General features: G+C 40.2%; 4 protein-coding genes and 1 long non-coding RNA gene across 8 annotated transcripts in view; all 5 read right to left on the minus strand.

The window, feature by feature from the left end:
• The window catches only part of LOC125714596 (uncharacterized), a 272791-nt gene extending 270420 nt beyond the window's left edge, over positions 1–2371 (minus strand). The window contains exons 1-4 of the mRNA XM_048985335.1: positions 2106–2371; positions 1689–1755; positions 1224–1348; positions 669–714 (exon numbers count right to left, since the gene is read on the minus strand). Coding sequence (XP_048841292.1) covers positions 669–714; positions 1224–1348; positions 1689–1755; positions 2106–2117 — 250 coding nt within the window. The 5' untranslated portion in view covers positions 2118–2371. The remainder of the gene's footprint in view (positions 1–668; positions 715–1223; positions 1349–1688; positions 1756–2105) is intronic.
• A 918-nt stretch (positions 2372–3289) lies between these two features.
• Positions 3290–9653, minus strand: LOC125714600 (uncharacterized). Of its 3 annotated transcripts, none has more exons than XM_048985342.1 (6): positions 9538–9653; positions 9050–9092; positions 8220–8330; positions 7205–7315; positions 6934–7110; positions 3290–5140 (listed from the first exon to the last, which is right to left on the minus strand). In XM_048985342.1, the coding sequence occupies exons 1-6, from the start codon at positions 9622–9624 to the stop codon at positions 4941–4943; spliced, it is 729 nt and encodes a 242-aa protein (XP_048841299.1). In that variant the 5' UTR covers positions 9625–9653; the 3' UTR covers positions 3290–4940. The 3 variants fall into 3 exon arrangements, with proteins under 3 accessions (XP_048841299.1, XP_048841300.1, XP_048841298.1); XM_048985343.1 differs by having other exon boundaries at positions 7238–7315; positions 9526–9653; XM_048985341.1 differs by having other exon boundaries at positions 9526–9653.
• An 11-nt stretch (positions 9654–9664) lies between these two features.
• On the minus strand, positions 9665–10756 carry LOC125714606 (uncharacterized). The gene is made up of 3 exons (XR_007383808.1): positions 10529–10756; positions 10096–10162; positions 9665–9868 (listed from the first exon to the last, which is right to left on the minus strand). It is a non-coding gene; the product is annotated as an uncharacterized LOC125714606 (long non-coding RNA).
• Positions 10757–13190: 2434 nt separating this feature from the next.
• Positions 13191–19065, minus strand: LOC125714601 (uncharacterized). 2 transcript variants are annotated; one of them, XM_048985345.1, is made up of 6 exons: positions 18814–19065; positions 18456–18522; positions 17981–18067; positions 17770–17859; positions 16773–16943; positions 13191–14769 (listed from the first exon to the last, which is right to left on the minus strand). In XM_048985345.1, exons 1-6 carry the CDS (start codon positions 18823–18825, stop codon positions 14534–14536), a joined length of 663 nt encoding a protein of 220 aa, XP_048841302.1. In that variant the 5' UTR covers positions 18826–19065; the 3' UTR covers positions 13191–14533. The 2 variants fall into 2 exon arrangements, with proteins under 2 accessions (XP_048841302.1, XP_048841301.1); XM_048985344.1 differs by having other exon boundaries at positions 16773–16949.
• A 2580-nt stretch (positions 19066–21645) lies between these two features.
• Positions 21646–26008, minus strand: LOC125714605 (uncharacterized). The gene is made up of 5 exons (XM_048985348.1): positions 25688–26008; positions 25248–25305; positions 24736–24840; positions 24252–24428; positions 21646–23691 (listed from the first exon to the last, which is right to left on the minus strand). The coding sequence occupies exons 1-5, from the start codon at positions 25697–25699 to the stop codon at positions 23429–23431; spliced, it is 615 nt and encodes a 204-aa protein (XP_048841305.1). The 5' UTR covers positions 25700–26008; the 3' UTR covers positions 21646–23428.

Genomic DNA, 26008 nt, shown 5'->3' on the forward strand with positions numbered 1-26008 from the left:
TCTTACTGAGAATGCGTTCTATTTACTTACAGCAGAATCCTTACCAAGTAAGTATAGGTTTATAAAAGGCAGCAAGGCGACAATAGCGAGAAAGATGGCACCCTCTGGTCCCAAGTCCATTTCATATCTCTACTCCACTCCCTGCTGACCATAAAGAATAGTTTGCTTCTGTGTGTGTGTGTGTGTTTTTAAATTCATTCTGTATACAATGCTACACACGATATACTCATACAAACAGAAAACCTGTCTAAAATTTGTTTCTGAGCTTGTCCCTTAAGACCTGGGAGCTGAATCCCATTGTCCGAAGGTGTCTGAGTAGCACGCAGATTGTGTAGGATAGAATGTGAGCAGATGTTACCAGATGTTCATGACTGTGTATTTTGTATTATTGTGTGCCGGCAGGGGAAAATCCGGTGGGGAGAAAAAATTAGGAGGAATATGGGAAAGAATAATTCGAAGTGTAACGGAGAACGGGGTCTCATTAAGATTATGGTACAGGCTCAGTGTCACAAGTGTCACTTGCTTTTCTTTTTATGTGAAATTAAAACTGGTTGAATCGACGTTTTTGCCTGTTATTGACTATGGAGATGTACTGTACATGCATGCATCAGCTCATCGTTCACGCATGATGGATAATCCCTTCAAACACACTTTCTTAGGCAACTTACTCATGGCATCAGCTGGGACTGAATCCACACTTCGTCTGCTTTGCTCCTTCACGGAAGGAAAAACATGTCGGAGTAATCAAGGCAAAATTCGGAAAACCAAATAAAAATGTGAACACGTTAAGAAAGTAAAAGGCACAACATCAGAATAAACTATAACCAAGTGCTACGTCTCCGGCACATGTGCGGGGCGGGGGAGTGTCTTACACAAATTATTAAAATTATTCATACAATTACAGATACCATATTCACACTTATTACTGGAGTTTTGTGGCCTTATCACAATAATCAAAAGGTACTGAACTCCCATTTTTTTCCTCTGAGCACCTGCTGCTCAGAAAATCTCTGCATGATCCTGTTTATTTTTGTAGACGGTGTTAAGGCTGACGAGATAAAAATAAGTCTGACACTAGAGGTGAGATGGCAGATATGCAAATTCTGATAGTCTGGACAGTCTAGCCTACAAAATGTCTATGACTTCACCTGTTTTTAAGCAAATTATGGTAAAAAAAATAGCTATGTCTACAATAAAATGTTTTGTTACTTAATGTGGTTTACCTGTAAAAATGCATCGATGAGGCCCGTGATGTGACTTCGAACTTGAAAATTTCGTTCTCCCGGTAGGAGTTTACTAAGGTTCTCCCTTGTTGATGCCAGAATATCTGGACCATAAGGAACTGCCCCTGAAGGGGGAAATGTATAAACCGCAGTTCAGAAACAAAATATATGTATCTCTGTAGCTGGTCTAATACCAGAATGCATTAATAGCAATTGAAATGTCGCAAATTTCATCCATCGACCATCTACTATGACTGCTTCAGCAATAGATACTGCAGGAAGAACGAGGGACAAGCAAAGACACAATAGTGAGAAAGATGAAACCTTATGATCCCAAGTCCATTTCATATCTCTACTCCACCCACTGCTGATCATAAAGAAGAGTTTTCTGTTTCTGTTTTCAAATTCGACCTGTTTATAATGCTATATATGATGTACAAACATTATATTCCGAGCCAGACTTACCACTTTGTATGCGCTCAGCTTCTTCAGAAATTAACTTGATGTGTTCAAACAGATTCTGTATATCCTTCTGTTAAATTGAAAGTGAAATCATTCCCCACGTCCCATGGTTAAATGGTAAAGCTTTCATAGCATGTAGTTCTATAACTTGTCGTGACACAATAAAAGTAGTTTTTAGAACAAAATATCGAGGGTTGCGTGTTTCTGTTATATTATTAATAGGCTACGTAGCTTCAAACCATGTCTGTACTGCTAGTTCGAGAGATTCGAGCTAATGTATTTTACACTATTACTATATGCTGTATACAACTCTGTCACGATTTTATTACATTTAAGTTTACTTTACAAAAAATGATTAAAACGGTAAATCTGCACTGTTCATTTACAGAAGCCTAATATAATATATATTAGGTTGCTTACCCGGTTGTCCATGATTATTATGTTTTATTTAATATTTCTCTCGACGCAAGAAATCGAAGAACAAATGTTTCCTTATGCTTCAAATGAGACGTTTTTCATATTTCTCTGTATAACCAAAACTGAAAGCTAATTGCTAGTGAAAGGTCTGGGTGTCACCAGACTCCGGTCTCGTTAAGAGGCGCGGCCATCTTACTAGCCAATGGGAGGATGCATGCTGGGTACTGCCATGCATGACAGCACCTCTTCGAGAAGTGCTATGCATTACTGATCGCCCAGCTACAAGAAACGGAAGACAATATCACCTGTCTATTTCCACCGCTGATGTGCGAGTGATTTTGTTCATGCTATCACTGAGTAATTATATACTATCTAGATAATCGTGATCGTCAGTATCAGTATATGAGCTTTAAAGGTACTGAGTACTGAGTGTCCCTTTTTACCTTTGGGCACCTGCTGGCTCAAAAAGACTCAGCACAGTCCTGATTATTTTTTTGGGGGGGATTGAGATTGACGAGAAAAGTTTCAGTAATTCCTATACTAGAAGTGAGATGGCAGAAAACATGCAAGTCTATGAAATTTCTATGATTTTGAGCATATTTTTTTAGCATATTACTGTAAAAAGAATAGTTACTATGGCTACAATGTAGTGTTTTGTTACTCACCGCAGTTTACCTGTAAAAACACATCGATGAGATGCATGATGTCTTCTGAGCTGAAAATTACATTCACCTGGCAGGAGCTCATTAAGGTCCTCTATTGTTAATGTGAGAATATCTGGACCATAGGGAACGCCACTGTTAACCGTGGAACATTTAGTAGCGAGGAAGTTTCACATATGGACCTTACTGGCGGCATCCTATCACGGTACCACGCTTGAATTCACAGAGTTCCTGAGTGACCCATTCTTTCGCAAATGTTTGTAAAAGCAGTCTGCATGCCTAGGTGCTCCATTTTGTACACCTGTGGCTATGGAATTGATTGGAAGACATGAATTCAATTATACAAGTACATGTAGTGAATACTTTTGGCAATATAGTGTATTCATTTGAGCCTTTGTGCATAATTTTGAGCCTGTATGGATCGCAGAAAATCCAAAAGAAATTCAAACTTGTTGTCACGATCTAAGCCGGACGGAACGGCGATTGTGCGGGCAGGCGTGCACAGAACAAGCGAGACAGGCGAGATCGGGGCAGACTACGGGTTTTAATCGAGGTACAACGAGCAAAAGACACGAAAGCACAGCTAACCACAATAAACTACAATGACGGACAGGGAAAACGAGTTAGACCAGGACTTAAATACATAGGACTGATTGAAAGTAAACGGACACAGCTGGATACGATCAGGGAAGCACACGTGGGTGTGGCACACACGAGGAGCGGACGAGCCGGGCATGACACTTGTGACCCCAATTCTTGTTTTTTAAAATCAATGACGATGTATGTTGTATAATCATTCCACCCTGGAAAAAGAACGGTTCAAACAAATCATTAAAAACCCAAGATTATTATGACATTCATGCCCTTAATGAGTGTATGAAAACTCCTGACCTCAGCTGTACATATTGCATATTGTAGCAGTACAGCAGTCCAACTAATTGATTTGTCATTAACAGAAAACAAAACATGAACTACAAGAAGACAATAAACCTATTTCCACCGTTGATGCGTAATTGATTTCTATAACTGACAGTATTTTTGCAAAGCCATGTGAATACATTACTAAACTGAAAATTTATATGCATAAACTGACATTTGTGCTTCTCGGCTTAAATAAAATTTACATTTTTAGTATTTAATATTTTGTTATCTCTGCTGTTACAAGTGTAAGAAATGGTCATTTACAGGCAATTATGAAATAATGGGGTAACATCTTTATATTTTTTGTTTACATATCGGCAATGAATATTAACACTTTCCCATACAAATGTTTAAAGGAAATCAGAAAAAGGCTTCTTGAGTAAATATATAGTCAAAATATGTTTTGAAAAGTGGGCTTTTTCAGCTGTAAAGCTATATTTATAAAGATCTGTGGGAGTATTTTATGCAGCGGGAAATCAATTCCAAATGTGATACAACAATATTAATTGCAAGAAAGAGAAAACTAATGGAGATATTATTTTTGAAAATAAAAGATTCTTATTCTGGCTAATGGTGTCACATTCAAGTAGCGATCGCGCTGGTTAAGCGGGTGATCGCTCAGGCGGGAGAGCGGGCAAAGGAGCAGGCAGGCAAAGCACGGGGTAAACTGGGGATTTATTCAGACGACGGGGACCAGGATACATCAGACGTCGACGAACATCAATGACAGACAAAGGATTCAAGCAAGACATGGACTTAAAAAGACAGGACTGGTTGAAAATAACAAGACACAGCTGGCGACGATCAGGGAGGCACACGTGGGTAATCAGGGGGGTGTTGCACACACGAGGATCATACGAGCGGGGCGTGACAAATGGTTATTAATTAAGCAATAGCTGTTTACAAGAATACATGTTGCAAATTCTCCTTATGGTTTCTTGGATATCCAGTACAAATTTAAACCCGATCCAGGGAAAAATAAGCAGTTGGTGAGGCTTAGAATACACATTAAAAAAATTACAGAAAGTTCCAGGGGAACTTCATAACGAAAGTATTTGAAGAGCTATAGGATTTTTCAAGGTACCATGAAGTTTTCACAAAATCTATGGCATGACCTGGTAGGTCTAGGTGAGTTGATACAGACCCTTAGCCCACTACACCAAAGGACAGAAATACGGTAACTGATGAAAACTTATTAAAATCGTGCACTATTTTGTAGCGCTAATCCATGCTTCCCTGTAGCATGTCTGTTCCTTCATTGGTATTTATTCAGCTCTGAACGCACTATGGCAGCTGCCTGATCATTCTCCTGGCATCGCAGCAGCCCTTTAGTTTCATGGTAGGCGCAGTGAACGACTTGCACTATGTTGCTCCTGGACGGTTGCACTGCGATATCAGTCATGTGACTGGGGTGGTGACAGTGGTGCATGAACACCAGGATGACAGGTTTGTCTTCTGTGGAAGGAAGAAACCAAACAGGTTAATGTGGGCATCAATAACCTCTGTTACTACCCCCCCCATACATTGTAAATTTGGTGAGTAAAATAAAGGTGGTCGATCAATCTTCACAGCGTGGTGAAGTAAACGAATGCTGGCATCCAATCCTGTCTCCCCTGCTTGAGCTGTGCTTCCCAGAATAGACTCAACACTCACCACGATCCTGTACTGGACATGTGGGCATGGAAGCATGGCTGGAAAAGTTATACAGGTCAAGGTACTTTGAAGTACAGAAATTCACTACGAATATTCTGAGTCTTTCTAAGCTAAGAAACTTGCTAAAAACAAATGTTGATTATACAAATTAAAAACTGTTAAATACTGTACATGCGGTGTGGTAGAAGCACATTTATTACAGCATCCAACATTATTGGGTTAGTAAAATACAAAATAATTGCATAGGCCTATGAGTTTCATGCATTAAACATGGCCATTGACGTTCATATTTAAGCTAAATTTAATGTCTTTGTGTCCGTTACTTTTTTTAATCTACCAGATTACCTACTAGCCGAAGCAAACTGTCAAGTTCATTGGGTGATATTGATGCATTATTGATCTGAGTTAACTTTCACAGGAAACTTCTGAAAGGCTGTTTCTATTAAATGAATCACAGCTGCTCAGTGAAGAGACAGACTAAACAATATCTGCACGTTGAAGCTTTTTTTGCAGGTCAGAGCCCGGGCGACAAACAGAGGTACACCGATTCCAGTATTTCAGTGCCGATACGATCTCAATACCTGAACAGATGGTACAATGAGAATGAGGATGAGAATGAGAATGAAGATGAGAATGAGAATGAGAATGAGAATGAGAATGAATATGAGAATGAGAATGAGGATGAGAATGAGAATGAGGATGAGGATGAGAATGAGGATGAGAATGAGGATGAGAATGAAGATGAGAATGAGGATGAAGATGAGAATGAGAATGAGGATGAGAATGAGAATGAGAATGCCCTCCTAAATCACAATATCCGTGCTGTTTTTGACAAAACATGATGTGTGAAAAAATTCACAGATACAGCCGCAGAAAAAATATGAAGACCACAGCACATTTTTTTTGTTTCACTCATTTCTCAATTTATGGGTGTGTGTCTTTGAATAATATATATTTTTCTGCAAACTGCAGCCTGGTTCTTCCCTGTTTCTCATTAATGAAGGGCTTCTTCCTTGCTTTATGGGTCTTCAATCCTGCTTCTAGAAGCCTGATACAAACTGTCCTAGCAGTGCACTTCACACCTGCACTTAATGTTTCCCATTCCATTTGAAGGTCACTCGATTCACGAGAAACTGGATAAGTTAACGGCCATCTCTGGTACTAGGATGCCGCTTCCGCCTTTTACCTGCCTGGTTTCCGGTCGTCCCCAGTGTCTCCTGCTTCACCTTATTTTTGTGTACTGCTGTCTTAGAAATTTTAAACCTGAAAGCATCTTGCTGCTCAGCCTTTTGCCAGCAGAACCACAATTAAACCATAATTTACAGTAAAAATGCAGATTTGTTTAAAAAACATTGGTCTCTTAATTTTTTCCACGGCTGCATATTTGCATACATATTATCACTTTATTTACCTCTATGGGCACATGCCGTGGCAATATATGGGCTACTTGACAGACCGGTGGCCAAACTTCATTCAGTGTTTCTATTCAATAAATCGCAGCTGCTCGATAAAACAAGCAAACAATATTTGTTGTAGCATTTTTTTCGCAGGTCAGAGCCCCGGTAACATACAGCAGTGACTGACTCCTGACTCACCTGTAACTCTGGCCATGGCTGCATCCATGTCTGTCACAACCCGAGAAACAACAGGACAGAAGACCAGGATGACGCTGCTGCTCTCTGCACTGCAGAGCTCCATCTGCAGCTTCAGCATCTTCATGAAGTTGTCATGGGTACGGAAAGTTTCTCCGGCAACTGACACATGGATTTTGACTGCAGAAGAGAAACTGAATTTTAAAATGCGTTACAATTATCAAGAACTGAAAAATACAGATGAAAATTGACAGATGAAAAAACTCAGAAGTACTGGTGGGCAGCTTGGTAGAAGGTAGTAGTGTACCAGAAGGGTAGTGTCTGAACTTCTTAGGGCTTGGGAGAAACTGGGAGTTTCTTCCAGATGAAGGAAACCCTGTAGCTTCTGTAAAATAAGTCCCATCTTGGGTCAGTTGTAGGGAAAATTTTATTTAGACACTTATGCAGGAAGTGATGGAAGATAATCTGTTTAAACTAGAAAATCTTGCAACGCCAAGTAGAAATGGGATTCCACTAAGTCCAAAGAGCAGTAGCCCCTTTTGGCTACCCTATAGCTGAAATTGGATTTTAAGCAAATTATTGTCTCTGCATAAGACTGGTCACATTAACCTTTTAGCAGTGGCCCAGTGGACAGAATGCAGTTTTGTCACTGTTTCCAGCAGTAAAGCTGGATTGCTGTATCTACCCCTGCAGTCTGAATTCAATGTTTTCTGCCTAACAGGAATTATAACCTTCAAAAACAAAGTGCTGCATTTCCTTGTTGATGGTATTAAAAGTGTCTGATAGAGGCAAACTGTACTAAGGGACATATAACCAAATTTTACGTGCTCTGTACTGTATGTCCATTTCTGACCATGTTTGTATAATTTTGACCCTGCGCTGGTTTCAGAAAATTGACAATAAATTGAAACTTCTGCATCATATTTCCGATTTCCTGTTGTGTGTTTTATAATCATTCTGCCACGGAGTCAGAACAGTAGAAGCCAAAACTGCCATGTCAAGCATGTCTGTGATGAGTGTATATGAACCTTTGAACCCAACTGTACCTCTGCTGTTTAAACCTGTGACCTCTGTTGCCTGAGTGTTTTTAAGTTTAATAAAGAAAATATGGCATTGCCTCCATATTGAGAATTGTTTCCCACCCAAAATAAATGTTTATGGATCACTGATTCGTTTTCTTGGATGTGTGTAATATGCATCTCTGAACATATTTAAGCAGAGATCACTCAGGCCCCAAAACTCTCTACCTCCAGCAAGATTCACTCACTCATCAGATTCACTCTACTCACCCACTGGCCCAGATATGTTTGGCCATTTCACATCTTGGGTAGCCATCGGCCACTGGAATATATCCATGTCACTACGATGGACTCTGGACTGTGGGACCTCAGGAGCAAGATCTTCACACAAGAGCATGAGACCAGAGTGTACAAACACACAATAACATATCAGTGCTGTAGATTTTCTTTCAGCTTTGCTCTATTCTGTTGAAACAGTCCACAGCTTAGAAATTTCTCCTTCATTTTATTAGTAAAACTGGTTCCAAATGTAATTCTTACGACCATAGACATCCATACCAAGACCTGAATTTGTTTCTCTGCAAAACTGGAAGGGATGGAGGAAAATGTGGCCAAACTATGACTTTTTAAAAGAACACACAAGGACGGGATTCCACTTCATCAAACAAGAAGCGACCCCTAGTGGCCACCTAACGGCAGAATCTGAATTTTAATTTTCTTACTGCACAGCACAATACTGATGACATTTAGCTTCAGGCAGTGGGCCAGTGTACAGCAGGAAGTGGTGTGATTGATTCCAGGAATAATGCTGAACTCCAACAAATACCCCTGTGTTTCAACCCCTAACAGCCTCTGCATTCATTTTTTAATTTTCAGATACAATTCTGCGTTTCCTCCATACTGTAGTACTGACTTCCACCTGTCGCTGCTCAGGAGCTAAAACTGTTCTCTCTGCATTAGACTGATCACATTGATCTACAGGGCTGCCTGCTTAGTGCTGATCACTTAATATTAACATTTATTGTGGTACTTACTGCAATTCATACTGTTGCACATAATTAAGTTGTAATACAACAAACAGATTTTGTTCGGCAACTTACTCATGGAATCTCGGCTTGAATCCGTACTTTGTCCAGTTTGCTCCTTCACAGCAGAAAGAAAATCTCAGATTAATCAAAGCAAAATTCATAAAACCAAATAAAAATGTGAACACATTATGAAAGCAAAAGGCACAAAAGCAAAATAAACTATAGGGAAGAACTTTGGCTTTATTACAAAAATCATAAGATACTGGGATGTGAACTTGTGTGTGAGCTTTAAAGGTTCTGATGCCCCTTTTAATCTCTGGGCACCTGCTGCTCACAAAGCCTCTGTATGGTCCGGCTTGTTTTTGTGGATGAGGTTGAGACTGACGAGAAAAGTGATTCAGTAATTCTGACACCAGAGGTGAGATGGCAGCAAACATGCAAGTTTATACAACCGGTCCTGTCTACGAAACTTCTATGATTTTAACTGTTATTAGCAAATTACTGTAAAAATAATAGTTACTATGGCTACAGCGTAGTTTGTTACTTAACGCGGATTTTACCTGTAAAAACATATCGATGAGACCCATGATGTTTATTCGAATGTCAGAATTACGGTCACCTGGTAGGAGTTCATTAAGATTCTCCATTGTTAATTTCAGAATATCTGGACCATAAAAAACTGGGGAAAGAAGGGGAAAAATATAATCAAAGTTCAAAAAACACAGTATATGTATCTCTTTAGCTGGTCTAATAATCACAAATTTCATCCATCGACCATCTACTGTGACTCCTTTAGCAATAGATACTGCTGGAAGAATGAGGGACAAGGCAGGAAACACAATGGACAGGATGCCAGTCTGTTACAGGGGACACTGATACAGGCATATTTGGCTGCAAAGGGAAAGAATTATATACCCCTTAGCAAGAGAGACCGTTTCTGCATATTTACAGCAGAACATTTACCAAATAAGTATACATTTTAACAACGTAGCAAGGATACAACAGCGAGAAAGATGGAACCTGCTGGTCCATTTAAATTCCATGTATTTATAATGTTATATATGATATACCCGAACTAAGAGATAACCTTTCAACGTTATATTCCGCTTCAGACTTACCACTAATTCTGCGCGCAGCTTCTTCAGAAATGAACTTGATATTTTCCAACAGATTCTGCACATCCACCTGTTAAATTGAAAGCGAAACGATTCGCCACGATCCACGGTTATATGGTAAAGTTTTCATAGCCTTTAGTTATTCAAATTGTCGTGACACAATAAGGGTACTTTTTAGAAATATGGTTGTGTGTTTCTGTAATATTATTAGCAGGCTACGTAGCTTCAAACCATGTCTGTAAGGCTAGTTCCATAGATTCGGCCTAAGGCATTTTACACTTACCGTATATTGTATACTACTCGCCTACTTTTAAATCCCGTTTCGTTTTAATGACATTTGTTTAGTTTACTAAAATTATTAAAACGCTCAGTCTTCACTGTTAACAGCAGTCTAACACTGCTTTCTTTTTATATAATCCATGACGGCGATGCTTACCCGATTGTCCATGATTATTGTGTTTTATTTGATCTTTTTATCGACGCAAGAAATCGAAGAACAAATGTTTCCTTTTTTCCTTATGCTTCAAGTGAGATGTTTATCATATCGCTCAAATTTCTCTGTATAACCAAAAACGAAAGTCAACTGGTAGACCAAAGTTCCTTTTTGAACAGGAGTTGTGCCGATTCTGCATCCCTGCCGTGAGATGCACCCCCTATCGGGACTCGGGAGCGCGCGCAGTTCTTTACTTCGATTCGAAGGGGGAAAGGAAGTAGTTCCGTCCATCTACAGTAAATGTGCAACAGAAATATTAAATTGCGTTTGCTCATTTAAAAGACGTTTATCACTGTGTCATATTACGAAAGCTTCATTTAACCTATATAATACCGATAAACTACGGTTGAAACCAGATATTTACATACACTTCAGAAAATAACAAAAACTTTTTTTCTTTACTGTCAAACATCAAATCAGAGTAAACCTTTTCTGTTTTAGATCAATATTAACATTTTTTTGCATTTGTTAAATGTCAGAATAAATGGATAATTTTATGGATTTTTTTATTACTTTCATCAGTTAAAAATTTACATACCTAGGAATTAATGCCAAATAACTTAGTATTTGGTAGAATTGCCTCAAAACTGTTTCACTTGGACCAAACGTTTTTGGTATCCTTCCACAAGCTTTCTACAATAGTTTGCTGGAATTTTGGCCCACTCCTCTTGACAGAACTCGTGTAACTGGGTCAGGTTTGTAGGCCTTCTTGCTCACTCTCACCTTTTCAGTGCCGCCCACAAATTTTGTATGGAATTGAAGGCTCATCGAAAAAAAATTCAACAGACCCAGTCGATCTCCAAGTTGGTTTTTAAGAGGCATTCGAGTTCCAAGGTTCCACTGTATATGCAAATGGCTCTTGCCAGTGACCCTGCGTACTGTAAAGTAGAACCTTGCTATGTTGAAACTGGTGTCTTTTACAGGAATACGTATCAGTTTGATAACGAAAGATGCTCATTGCTGCTATAATTCGGCATTGTGGCACTCAGGAGCATACTCACACTGACATTTTGACAAAATATCTGTCAATATTGGTTAAAACAATGCCGATTGTGCTTTTCATGTTGGTGACAGTGACTAATTCATTGGTGGAATTATTTCCTTTTGAGACACGATTTAATTGTTTTGGGTAAGTTACACGCTTTTGCAAATAAACTATAATGTTGTGTTATTTGCATGAATTGTTTTCGGAAATGGTCTTGAGAATGTTAAATATGTTTCACGGACTGTGCCAAAGCAATCAAGAAAAACTGTCATGCAGAAAGGTTCCCTCAATGGTGAATTATAAGGGGAAAATAGACGTTTTATTGGATGCAAAAATTATAAACTGCAGTCACCAATCACACAAGCATGTTTCTTTACTGACCGCGCTGCATGCTGCCTGTGATGTCATCCCAGCACTTTGCTGTAGAGGATGGCAGGCATGCAAGAAGATTTTTTCCTCATTGTTTTGCAAGGGAGAATATCAGATATGGTGTAAATGAAAATATGTGGTCAAACCAGCGGGAGTGGCAGGGCAAACCATGACACAGAGAAATGATAGTGAAGGAAACTGAGCAACAATTGACACTTCCACAATATGTTTTCATGATGACGACATAACTAAATATTTTGACTAGGACGTCCAAAGGCAATGATTCAGAGATATCACACTTCGCAAAATGCATCTTGAAAAATAAATTAAAGGTTTTGAATGAAGTACTTTATTGTGCTGCAGTGTGCAAACTGATTTGAGAAATGCACAAGCGATTGAGAGATCGTCAAAAGAGTTTATAGAAATTGTCCAAAGCAACTGAGAAAAACTGTAAAAAAAAATCAATGTGGTGTTTCATCTATTCCTTTAGGTAATTAACTAGTAATATACATATAATATACAATAACATACATTAATGTATGATGTTGTGCCACTACCGATCGTTCAGCCCTCATGTGGACCACGCCTACCTACTTAACCCTGTGTGGAATCCCTCCGTTTACCTGCTGTTTTGCATTTCCTGCTTATAGTCCTGTGTATATGAGTCTGCGTTCAAGTCTGTTTCCCCAGGTCTGTCATTGACGTTTGTGGAAGTCTGTACCCTGTCAGTCCGTCTGCCCTCAAATCCCTTTGCCTTGGATTTACGGCTCCCGGTTTCTGCTTCACTGCACCCTGCTCGTTCGCCCGCCATTCACAACATGTCGCTGCCATGTTCTCAATATTAATTTTGCTTATCTTGAAATACCGCTAACCTGCTTTCTGGAAGTCCCTGTAGTTATGAACTGATAATAAGTAAATATATCCGAACTTCTTTTTTTTACCGAACAATGGTCTTTGTAAGTATAAGCTTTTTAAGAATTGGATGCATCCAGTATATTTGCCTTTTTCTTTTCACCTGTTTGCTGAAAAGAAACAATAAAATATATAAAATTATGAACACTGCTGCTAGTGCTTGTCTCTAGTTGACAGTTTCTACGGCATTTAATTAGTCTCAAAACCCGTGCACGTAAAAACCTCGTGCGCATATGCGCTTGTGGGCAGAAACCTCATCCTCTGTGGAAGGCCATCATATGAAAGACCAAAACGGTCAATTCAATATAGTCACTTAAATTAAAAGACCTGCAGACTGCGAATATTTATATACTTTTATTAACTTTTCCTGTCTGATCAAACACAACACAATTAAGCATATTTAATCTCCTGGCAGCGATATATTAACTATAACACTTGTTAAACAATTATTAACAGGGTGAGTGTATATTAGGGATATGCATCTTCATCACTGAGGTTTATGCGATATACATCTCGATGCACTGCCAATAATCCGATACATTAACGGTACATATGAAGCAACTACTAATGTGATAGCATTTGATTCACCCCTATTGAGATGCAATGTGATTAGACACAATTTGATTCAATACAATGAGATTCAATGTGATACAATATGACGCAAAAGAATATGATGCTATCCAATTCAATATGGTACATTATGACACATTTGTAACTGATAAAGGCATCGGGCTTCTACTAATTATTATATATGGATAAATCAGATTTTACCAATCCAAAGATGCTGCAAAATATGCACCCCAAGTTCATCCCAAATCGCATCTCGTACACTTTCTAAATCTGGGAAATCTCATTGTGAACTTTTGTACCAGTGCACTGATGTGAATCGGTGAATCATATCACCCCTGATGGTAAGATGACTGACGCTCTTTATATTATAGGTCCGACCTTGCTATAGCACAAACATTTTGGCATGCGGCCTTCATCAGTTTGTGCTGTCAGGTGCACAAGCAGTTCATTACATGCCGGGTGCTTTCCAAATGTCATACATGCAGAGTTAACATCCCCAGCACAATAATGACAGCATTACCTGGTTTACAGACACTTTATGTGACTTCAACAGGCTCCCCTTTCATGTCTTCTAACGTACCTTAGTTAACAGTGTTGCTATACTGATCTCCGCTGGGACCCAAACCTGCAACACTCTGGTCCTCAAGTTTAGTGTTTACATCTCTTTGCCATGTCTACTGCCGGCAATTAGTAATCAGCAACCAAGAAGTTTAGCTGGGTGAGTGTAAGGATTAATAGCCAAGACGCCCCAATATTCTTGGTTAATGATTTATAGACGGACACTGTTAGCAAATTAAAATCATGGCGGAATTCAGGGAGAGAATGGGGCTTTCATTTGATACCACTAAGATGATTAGGAAATGACGACATTAACATTTGTTGCTAGTCATTTCTCTTTAATTTACATTTGAATTGCCTTTCAAATAGAGGTGCATGTCTACATGCAATAAATCATAATTTTGCTGAAACTACATTAACAAAATGGATTCCTTACAGTGTGCAAGCTTATATGCCACATCAGAAACACATTTAAAACTATGTTTTAAAAACATGATCAAACTCAAATTTCAGGACTGATTAAGATGTGTGAGAATGGGTGCATGCTGTTTGTTTTAAATGATCGTTTCCCCTTTAGAGAGTCTATTTCTTTGTTCGTACTGCAGCAACTTCGAACGCACCTCAGCAACAGCCTGCCTGTTTTCTGTGCATTCTAGCAGCCCCTGTGATTCATGGAAGGCACAGTGGACGATTTGAACTATTTTGTTACTGGACGGTTGCACTGTGATGTTGGTCATGTGACTGGAGCTGCGACAGTGGTGCATGAACACCAGGATGACAGGTTTGTCTTCTGTGGAAGGAAGAAACCAAACAGGTCAGTATGTACATTCATGGATGCTGTTGCTGTCCTTCTATGGATTATTCCATCTCTTATTTTCGGAGAGAAATTCATCCATCCATCCATTTTCCAAACCGCTCATCCTATTGGGTCGCAGGGGGTCCGGAGCCCATCCCGGAAGCAATGGGCATGAGGCAGGGAACAACCCAGGATGGGGGGCCAGCCCATCGCAGGGCACACTCACACACCAGTCACTCACACATGCACACCTATGGGCAATTTAGCGACTCCAATTAGCCTCAGCATGTTTTTGGACTGTGGGGGGAAACCGGAGTACCCGGAGGAAACCCCACGACGACATGGGGAGAATATGCAAACTCCACACACATGTGACCCAGGCGGAGACTCGAACCCGGGTCCCAGAGGTGTGAGGCAACAGTGCTAACCACTGCACCACCATGCCGCCCGGAGAGAAATTAAAAAGCAAAATATGCAGGGAAAAAAGACCATTGATTGACTGGAGAAGGAAGGAGCTGCTGGATTCTCAAAAACATCACGACGTTTTCTACTGCTGCCACATGCTTTCATTGACTTATATATTCAGCTGCTTCACATACATCTGGGGATGTTTTAACTATTTACTTATAAAAATGTTCACGGTGGTACCAATACATCCCCACACCTCCAATATGTTTCCCGCCCCTGGATCAGTAAAATTTGCAAATATGGAATATCTCCAAAACTCTGAAGCATGTAAGACTTAATTGACAGCTTTGAGAGATGGTCAAACTGAATGAAAGACTCGGGATTAGCAGATACAGATGGATGTTTGATGTGTTTACTTTCTCGGGAAAAGCAGCTTTGAATAAATACATAATAACCAGTGTTGGGCAAGGAAATGTAATGTTACTTTTTACTTATTAGTTCTTTAATTAAAAAGTAATAATACTAGATAACATATTACTTGAAATCTGAAGTAACCCATTACATTACTATATTAGTTTTGCCCCCCCTTCCTTAGTAATGAAAAATGTAGAACATGATTAGGAAACTTCATTTAGAACAGAATCCACTTCAGTGGATTCCGGAGTACCCAGATTCCGGAGTACCCAAAGGAAACCCCATGACGACATGGGGAAAACATGCAAACTCCACACGCATGTGACCCAGGTGGAGACTCAAACCCGGGTCCCAGAGGTGTGAGGCAACAGTGCTAACCACTGCACCACCATGCCGCCCCCTGTATATAGTACGGAAGTTTGGCATCGCTCTTTGTGTGTGTTTTTTCCAAGATGCGGCGAAATGAGGGTGAGTCAACTGTGGAAATCGGTAACATCTGCTCTACGATATACCCAGTGACAAGTTTCTTTAGATCGTGTTCATTTATTGGCTGTCCAGTGTTGTGTCCACCTCTGAAATCCAGTTTTGGTTGTTCTGCAGAAGTGCACGTGTTACCGGCTGTATGCGCCTCTCGGTCGCCGGCATTTTTTCCAACAAGCTTCACTTTGCCGCTCTGCTGCCGTATCAGATGTTCTAGTAAATTAGACTTTTTTTCCGTGTGTTTCGTTGTTGAAAGAGTTTTGCAGCTGGCACAGAGTTTTACAAGGAACGACAGTGTGCTTTTCATCTTTACCTGACACAAAGTCGAAATAATGACTATACTTCCAGCCGCTGAAAGTACACCTCTCACCCTCTCGATCATCCTCCATGATTTATGTAGCTTTTTGCTTAGTGGTGAGCATAATGTAGTCTGATCTGTCCTGCATTTACATCATCATAAGATGACCTATTTAGGACAAAATACTGATTGCTGCGTTACCGAATTAATAACTGTAATATTATTAGTGTTTCGGAAATTGTAATCCTTACACTTGCCATTACTGTGAAAAGTAATAATATTACTGTAATATATTATTCAGTAACACGTTACTGCCCAACACTGATAATAACTGGCTACCAACTGCAGTTCAGAGCAAAGGAGACAAATAGCAGTGAGAGACCGAATCCTGACTCACCTGTAACTCTGTCCATGGCTGCCTCCATGTCTGTCCCAATCCGAGAAACGACAGGACAGAAGAGCAGGATGACGTTGCTGCTCTCTGCACTGCAGAGCTCCATCTGCAGCTTCAGCTTTTGCATGAAGGTTTCATGAGCATTGAATGTTTCTCCAGCAACCAGCGTGTGGACTTTCATTGGGGAAGAGAGATGGAACTTAGAGAGTTACAATTATTGTGAACAGGAAGCATATATTAAACTTTTCTACAGAAAGATTGGTTTCATCTATCTATCATTGATGCGTCTATGTGGTACATCGTTCTCCACCTTGTACAAATATATGCTGGAGTCATAGCAACTTAATTACAGCTAAGCAGAGGATGATATAATTGCTACAGCAGGGCATAACGAAGGAGGGACAATCCACATAGCGGCTCTCAACAAAAAGGGTTTATTAAACGAAACAGAACACAAAGGGAGATCTGGAAAGGAAAAGGGGCTTAAGGGCTCACAAAGCGGAACACAAAGCGAGTAAAACAAAAACTGATACTAACCACAATGAAAACTAACACTAAAACCGCAACGAGGAAGACATGTGGGACGTTGGCAAGGAGAAGACCACTAATGACACAGTAAAAACCACAATGTAACACAACTGAACACAGGGACCAACTAAGGAACAGAACGAGGGCAGGCATGTAACTACAGGAGAGACAGGTGCAGACCGAAAAAAATAACCAAACACTTGGGTTGGGAACAAGGCACAGGTGAGGCTTAAAACGAATACTTAATTAGGAGAAACCAGGATAACAAGACTTACAAAACAGAGATGCAAGCAGGAATAAAATAAAAGCACAGAACAAAGAACCAAGCAAAAATACACAACAGGAATAAAACAAGAACCAAAAATCTGGCCAGCTTCAAACACGCAACAAAAGGTGAGTTGGGATAACATTAAGCTATGGGGGGGGGGGGGGGGGGGGGGCAGGAGAACAGGAAACACTATGAGCTACTAACCTGGGATATAACAGGAAACAGGATGACCAGTGACACCCACTGGCCAAACGGAGAAATTACACTTGGACCAAGACAGGACAGGGAAATATTCTGACAATAATAGACAAATATGGAATTTAGTTGGAAACGGCAGGAACATTATATTTTTCTTGACTGACTGAATATGAATCATTTCAGAGGGTAGACATCAAACCGCAGAAACACAGCTTACCTGGATAAGAGGAACTCAGGAGTTTATACAGTGCGCGTAAGGGGAAGGAAAATCCGCAATGTAGACAGTCAAGCAAGAAAAATAAAGCTGTAAAATATGTACCATCTTGAATCAGTTACAGTATGGAGGCAACACTTTATAATAGACAATCACATTTGAGGGGATGATGGACACTCCCAGTGGTCACTCAAGTGCAAAAACTGCATTTGTTTCTCTAAATACATGCTCCTTAGAAGACTCCTACCCAGACACCTTTCTGTGCATTTACAGCAGATTTTGTGCAGAGTGTAAATGCACAATAGCAGGGAAAATAAAACCTGGTGGCTCCAATTAAAGTACATTTCGGTACTCCACCACCTGCTGGCCAGGTGAAGCACTGTGCGTTTGCGCGTGTGTGTGTCTGTCTGTCTGTCGGTTCTAAATTCTGCCAGTCGTTTCACGTGTGCTGCACCAGTTGAAACAGAAACAGACTTACCATAACCTATGTATTCTTTTGCTTTTAAAATATTATTGTTCTGGTTGCGACGTTTCGGCCCGTTGACCTGTAAAATTGAAACCGAAACATACGCGTTGACATTAAAACCACGAATCTGGCATCTGACTTACAGTTATTCAAACAGGCGTGAAACCAAAGAATATTGGTTTCAGAAGAAACAAAAGCGTCCTTGCGGTTGTGTGTGTTTTTTTTTTTTTTTTTTACAAATTAGCACAATTACATTTTACACTCTTATCGGATAGTAATTTAGGGTTTTTTGACTGCTTTGCTCTGGTAAGTTGCAAAAATACAATAGCGTCCTTTCTTAAGTATATAATTCGTGACGCGTGCTGCTTACCTGATTGTCCATGATTGCTTTATGTGTCTTAATCCCTTTATGCTTCAAAATAGACGCGTTTCAAATCGTTCGGATTCTCCTTTACCGACGAAAGCGAAAGTTTAAATGGTTGGTATGGACTGAAACCCGGCCACATCATTGGCCATTCCCCTCGTATTTGCATTTCGTGCCATTTCTGGGAAGCGTCTAACCTTTATATTCCTTTATTTTCTAAATGCCTTACGTCCATGCTTAGATTTATGTGCCGCCCCCCCAAAATACCACCCTGGCCAGCCCACTGAAAATGTTCTGGCTCCACCCCTGCACAGTAGTGTCATGAAAAAGAATAAATATGGAAATGAACAACAAAATAAATGTTCAAGGGGGAAGCTAAATAAATACAAATAAAATAATAAGAAATAAAAATGCCTTCTTAATTGCTTTTTCTCTATCGCTTACGCATTTTGCTTATTGCTTTTGCATTTTCCCTATTGCTTTTTGCACATGCAGCTAGCTGACAAAATTACCTGGGTCCCATATAGAAATGAAAATGTTCAATCAGAAGAATATTTTAACCTAAAACTGAGACTATTCACACAAATACTGGAGATGAACATGTATCTGTTTTTTCCAAAGAGCTGATATATTAGCAGAGTACAGAGTTTACACAAATAACAGACAGAGACCATGTGACTTCAGCAAGCCAGACCATAATTACACACTGCTCCTCCATTTGCTGATGGATTGTTAGTAATATAATTTGTTGTGTCGGTGGGGGTGCAATTGGAGGAAGCGGCAGGAATTCCATGGGACACATGAAGAAACACAAACACCACACAGAGAGCAAAGGAGAGATTCCACCTCCCCGACCATGGTGGTGTAAGCAACCGTGCCACCTACTGGTGAAAAATAAAATCCTACATCATAAGTGTCACACTACGTGCCGGACGGGAGATCGCTCAGGCAGCGAGAGCGATCAGGAACAGGCAGGAGGCAGAAATCGGGGCAGACAGGGGTTTATTTCGGGCAGGTCGACAAACACCGGGTAACATCAATGACAGCCACTGGATTAGTACACAACAGGAACTTAAATACAGGAAACAAGGCAGCAGGAAACAAGACATGACTGGGCACAATCAGGGAATCACATGTGGGTAATTAGAGGGCGTGGCACACACGAGGAACGGACACAATAAGTCACGGTAAATACCTCGTAAACCTCTGGGCCAAATCCATGTATCTGGGTAAAATTATCCTCACCACTGAGCCCAGAACCATGACCCTCAATAATACTAAAGCTTTGAACATTGACAGGTGTAAAGGTCACATTTTACATGGGTCGGTCTTTATCAAAAATAAGATTGATACCTGAGCATAATTAGCCTCTGTTTAACCTTGTCCATTTTCATACCAATGTTCGCTATAAATCTCTGCTCTGTTTCTCCTTTAGCATGTGAGGCTTGACCTGGTTCGTCCCTCTCCAGGACAAATCATTTATTATAAAAAAAAAATCTAAAGAAGAGCAGAAAGGTAATTCAATTACAGTCCTTCAAATACATTACGGTCATTCCACCAGCATCCTTTCTAGTTTTGCGTGCATTTCTATAATGACTATTTCAGAAAAGGGTGCATCTGTTGAAAACCTTTTGCCAAAATCACTTTCTAAGGTTCAGCTAATCAAGTTAATAGTCACACAACTGAAGGTCCAGTGAATAGAATAGAAATAGGGCTACATCTGACTGAAATTAACTAGCAATGGAAAATGTTTAGGACTAGAGTGTAAAGGATATTTTAATATTTACTGTACTAGTTATAGTAATGACTAATACATGATCAGATCAGTCTAGAGTTTTGGTCAACATTTTGGTCAACAACCGCCACTGTTCTGAGGTCAAGTACTTGCAGTGTCTACAGATAATGAAAGACTACATGGAATTTTCTGCAGGTGGGCACGCAGGAAGCAGATTAATGGTAATGAACCTGTCCTCTCCATCTTCTATAAAAGTGAACTTGTTACAGGTGTGATTTTCAGGGACCTACTGATTATACTGTAGGATTCATTTATAGCACTGTAATTTAGTGGGGTGGGGGTTATTATTAATAATAATAATAATAATAATAATAGATACTTTATTGATCCCCATGGGGAAATTGTTTTTTACGCCTCCGTCAACTTGCTTTTCTAAGGAAAGAATCCAGTGTGTGGTGACCCAGGTTCCTGCAGGAATCTGTTTTCGTGACCAGAAGTACGACTGCAGGATTGTTAGATTGTGCACCGACTTCTGCAATCAGCAATCACATATTGTCATGCCCGGCTCGTCCGCTCCTCGTGTGTGCCACGCCCCCTGATTACCCACGTGTATTTCCCTGATCGTCTCCAGCTTTGTCTAGTTACTTTGATTTAGTCCTGTGTATTTAAGTCCTGGTCTCCCCGGTTTCCCTTGTCCGTCATTGATGTTGTCAATGCCTGTGTCCCGTCCCGCTGTACTCGCTCCGTTTTCCTCAATTAAACCCCCGTTTTCCCCGTATCCCACTTGCCTGCCTGCTCCTTGCTTGCTCGCCTGCCTGAACGATCGCCCGCTCCGACCGCGGTCGTGACACATATAGACCAAGAGCTGTGGGCTACTTCATTTTTGTTATGGACCTGTTTTCTCACAGCAGTTTTAATGATCCTGTGCTTGTTATTCGTTCAGTGGAGACACTGACATAAACCTACTCGTGTATCACAAGGCCAAGAACTCAAGATATGGACTCAAGCTTGCTTTCCAAAACACTTAATCACTTAAATCAACACACCTGCAGACTGCAAATATTTATATACCTTTATTAGATTTTCCTTTTTTCAAAAACACCACAGTTACGGTTATTTCGCCTCCTAACAGTGTTATATGAATGCTAACACTACCACAATTATATACAAGGGCTGTACAGTACATATTGGGGATGTGCATTTTCATCACTGAGCCGGGTACGATACACAGCTTGTTGCATTGTCAATGATGTGTTACATTAAAAATACATATAAAGCAACTACTAATGTGATATATCCATCCATCCATTTTCCAAACCGCTTATCCTCCCAGGTCCCAGGGGGTCCAGAGCCTATCCCGGAAGCTATGGGCACGAGGCAGGGAACAACCCAGGATGGGGGGCCAGCCCATCGCAGGGCACACTCACACACCAGTCTAATGAGATACAATTTGATTCAATACAATGAGATTCAATGTGATACAATGTGAGGCAAAAGAATATGATGCTATCCAATTAGATATGATACATTTGTAAATGATAAAGGCACAAGGCCTCTACTAATTATCACTTACCATACATGTGTACTGCCAGTAATTATAACAAAAAAGTTCAGCTTGGTGAGTGTAAGGAAAAATACCCAAGATGCCGCAATATTCTTCATTAATGATTTGCAGTTGGACAATGTTAGCAAATTATAATCATGCCTTACGTCCCGGACTAGGGTCAGGCGCAACAAAAAGTGGAGTGAGACCACTACTTTGGTATTTCTGGAGGGTTAATAGTGGGAACCACCTCAGGAACCAACCAGGCCAAAATAACAAACAAAAACACCTCTAACTGGAACAAAAGAGATACTTTTCACCTAACCCAAATAAAAGAAAACAAAAGTACACAAAACTAACCTTTCTCCCTGACTAACTCCAAACAGTGAGAAAACGTAACCAAAGTAAAATGGTGTCGCGTTCCCTGCTTCCCTGGTCACCCCCAGTGAAGCCCAAAGGGGGTGCAAATATTTACAGATATTTACAAAACAAAATCCACAGCAACCAAATCCAAAAAAAGGCTAAGCAGAAATCAATCCCTGGGGGTCGTAACACCCCCACCCTTAAGAGAAAAGCTACATATAGCTTTTTCCTCTATAATAGAGCTTTTTCCTCTATTAAAGGTTACAACGAGACAGTGAATCTGCAACAATGTTTTTAAACCCTTTCTTATGTATAATCTTCAAATTGAAACCTTGACAGATCAAAACACCAACGCATGAGCTAACAGATGAAATTTTGGCTTCTAAAGGACAAACAGTTCCTTGACCAACCTGTTTACCCAAGTATGCTACAGTAGCATGACTGACATTTAGCAAGGTTCAGGGTTAGAGAAGCTTCTTCGAGACGCAAAAACACAATGTCAAGGGTACGGAGATGACTTTCCCAAATCTGGGGTGACGAAAGCTGAGATTCGGGATGCACGTTCCATGAGATGGACTTGCCAGTAACCTTTCAGCAAGTCTAACTTAGTAACAAATTTTGCTTCCTGGGTAGCAGAAAGGAGTCAGGCTAAGTTAAAGCATTAACTTTTCTGTAGTCCGTACGGATTAGAAATGTACCATCTGGCCTGGGTACCAGCAAACGCGGAGAGCTCCAAGGACCACAACTAGGGCAGCAAGACCATGGTGAACAAGATATTCTGTTTCTATCTTCATGATGGTACGTTTGGTCGTTTTAACTCGATAGGCATTCTGCTTCACAGGAACATTATCACCAACATCTATATCATGTTTAAGGACTGCAGTCCTGGAGGGAGTATCACAGTTCGTAACACATGGCAGAATTCAGGGAGAAAATAACAACATGATGAAATTCAAATTTCAAATTAAAATCTGAACTGATTAAAATTGGTTGTATGAGAACGGCCGCACACTATTTATTTTAATTCTCTCTTCCCCTGTGTAGCATTTGTACTGCAGCAACTTGAAACGCACCTCGGCAACAGCCTGCCCGTTTTTCGTGCATTCTAGCAGCCCCTGTGATTCATGGAAGGCACATTGGACGGTTTGAACTATTTTGCTACTGCATGGTTCCACTGTGACGTTGGTCATGTGACTGGGGTCGTGACAGTGGTGCATGAACACCAGGATGACAGGTTTGTCTTCTGTGGAAGGAAGAAACCAAACAGGTCAGTATGTACATTCATGGATGCTGTTGCTGTCCTTCTATGGATTATTCCATCTCTTGGAAATTAGAATGTGCAGGGAAAAAAGTTCATTGATTGTCTGGAGAAGGAAGGAGCTGCTGGATTCTCAAAAACATCACGACGTTTTCTACGGCCACCACACGCTTTCATTGACATATATTCAGCTGCTTCACATACATCTGGGGATGTTTTAACTATTTACTTATAAAAATGTTCAAGGTGGTACCAATACATCCCCACACCTCCAGTGTTAAGCATTCGTTTCCCGCCCCTGGATCAGTAAAATCTGCACATCTGAAATATGGAATATCTCCAAAAATCTGAAACATGCCAGACTTAATTGACAGCTTTGAGAGATGGTCAAATCAGCTGAAAGACTCAGGATTACCGGATACAGATGGATTTTTAATGTGTTTACGTTCGCAGGAAAGGCAGTTTTGATTAAATATTTAATAACTGGCTACCAACTGCAGTTCAGGGCAAAGGTGACATACAGCAGAGACCGAATCCTGGCTCACCTGTAACTTTGGCCATGGCTGCCTCCATGTCTGTCCCAATCCGAGAAGCAACGGTACAGAAGACCAGGATGACGCTGCAGCTCTCTTCACTGCAGAGCTCTATCTGCAGGCTCAGCTTTTGTATGAAGGTTTCATGGGCCTGAAATGTTTCTCCAGCAACCTGCATGTGGACTTTCACTATGAAAGAGAGATGGAACTTAGAGATGAGTTACGATTATCATGAACAGGGAGCATACAGGGAGCAAACTTCTCCACAGAATGATTGGTTTCATCTGTCATTCGTGCACCTATGTGTTGAAGTGTTCTCCACCTCATACAAAATATGATGGAGTAATCACAACTTAATTACTATTCAACAGAAGATAATATAATAGTAAAATCTGGAATTTATTTGAAAAAGGCATGAATATTATATACTTCGCGGCTTTGATTGAAAATGAATCATTTCACATGATAGAGGTCAATCCTCAGAAATACCGCTTACCTGAGGCGGAGGAGGAGGAGGAGTTGGAGTAGGTCAGAATCTTATACAGTTCACGTAAGAGGAAGGATAATCCAGGGAACAGACAGTCAAGCAACAAAAGCTCACCTGTAAATATATATGCCATCTTGAATCAATTGAGGTACACTACAAATAAAATGGCCTTTCAAATTCATTCATTCGGAAACTGTTTTGAGACAAGATGGTGTAAACCTGGGAAAATTATCTAGAAAAAATATAGGAAAAATGGAATCTGTGTCCTGTAGAAGTTACCCCGATAAGCCAGTAACCCTGCGTCGTAGTACGTACGGGCCACTGGTAGCCCCAATTCAGGTTAATATTGGTACCTCACCTCCTGCTGCCCATGTGCAACAGTCTGTGCGTGTGTGTATGTGCGTGCATGTGTGCTATCTTTCGGTCTGTGTTTCTAATTTCAGTCAGTCGTGTCACATGTGCTGTACCAGTTCAAATGCACACCATGTTTAGAGCTCATAGTGTCTTGCAGCCATACTTACCATAGCATATGTATACTAAAATATGATAGATTTGGTTCAGCCAGTTCGGCCTGTGTTCCTGTAAATTTGAAAGTGAAAAATTACGCGTTGACAAGAAACATCAAAACCAAGAATCAGTTATCTGGCTTATAGTTATTCAAATATTCGTGAAAGCAAATGATATTTGCTTTAGAAGAAAAAAAATGTAGTTGGTTGTTTTTTGTATTTTATTTGTATTAGTAATCAACTTCCAGCAATCTACACCGCTTTTTACGCTGTTACCGTATTTACGTATAATCTGCGTTTTGTCGTGACTTTAATTATGTCTACGATTTTTTTAACACTTTTGCCCTGGCTGCGATCGCTTAATTTCTTTCATTTCTTGCTTTAGTTAAGATGAGAAAGAATAACAGCCTGCCGTTTCCATACTATGTATATAGTTCATGACGCGTGCTGCTTACCTGATTGTCCATGATTGCTTTATTTGTCTTTATTTCCTGATCGTTAAATGTTTCCGTAAGCTGCAAATTAGGTATGTTTCATACCGTTCCACATCAACGAAAGCGAAAGTAAAATGGGTGGGGAAAGGCGTCGCGGAAGATTGCTGCTGATTCGCAGCCGCCTTATCCGCTGACTGAAGATGGCGTTTTATTCGCGGATTATTTTAATAAATCTGCAAAAGAATAACAAAATAAATACTGATTAAGACAGCAAAATAAGTACAAATGCAAATAAAATAATAAGAAGCTAAATGCTTTTCTTTATTGCGTTTGTTTTTCCCT

Source organism: Brienomyrus brachyistius, chromosome 19 (genome assembly GCF_023856365.1).
Source record: "Brienomyrus brachyistius isolate T26 chromosome 19, BBRACH_0.4, whole genome shotgun sequence".
In the NCBI taxonomy this organism is placed as follows: domain Eukaryota; kingdom Metazoa; phylum Chordata; class Actinopteri; order Osteoglossiformes; family Mormyridae; genus Brienomyrus; species Brienomyrus brachyistius.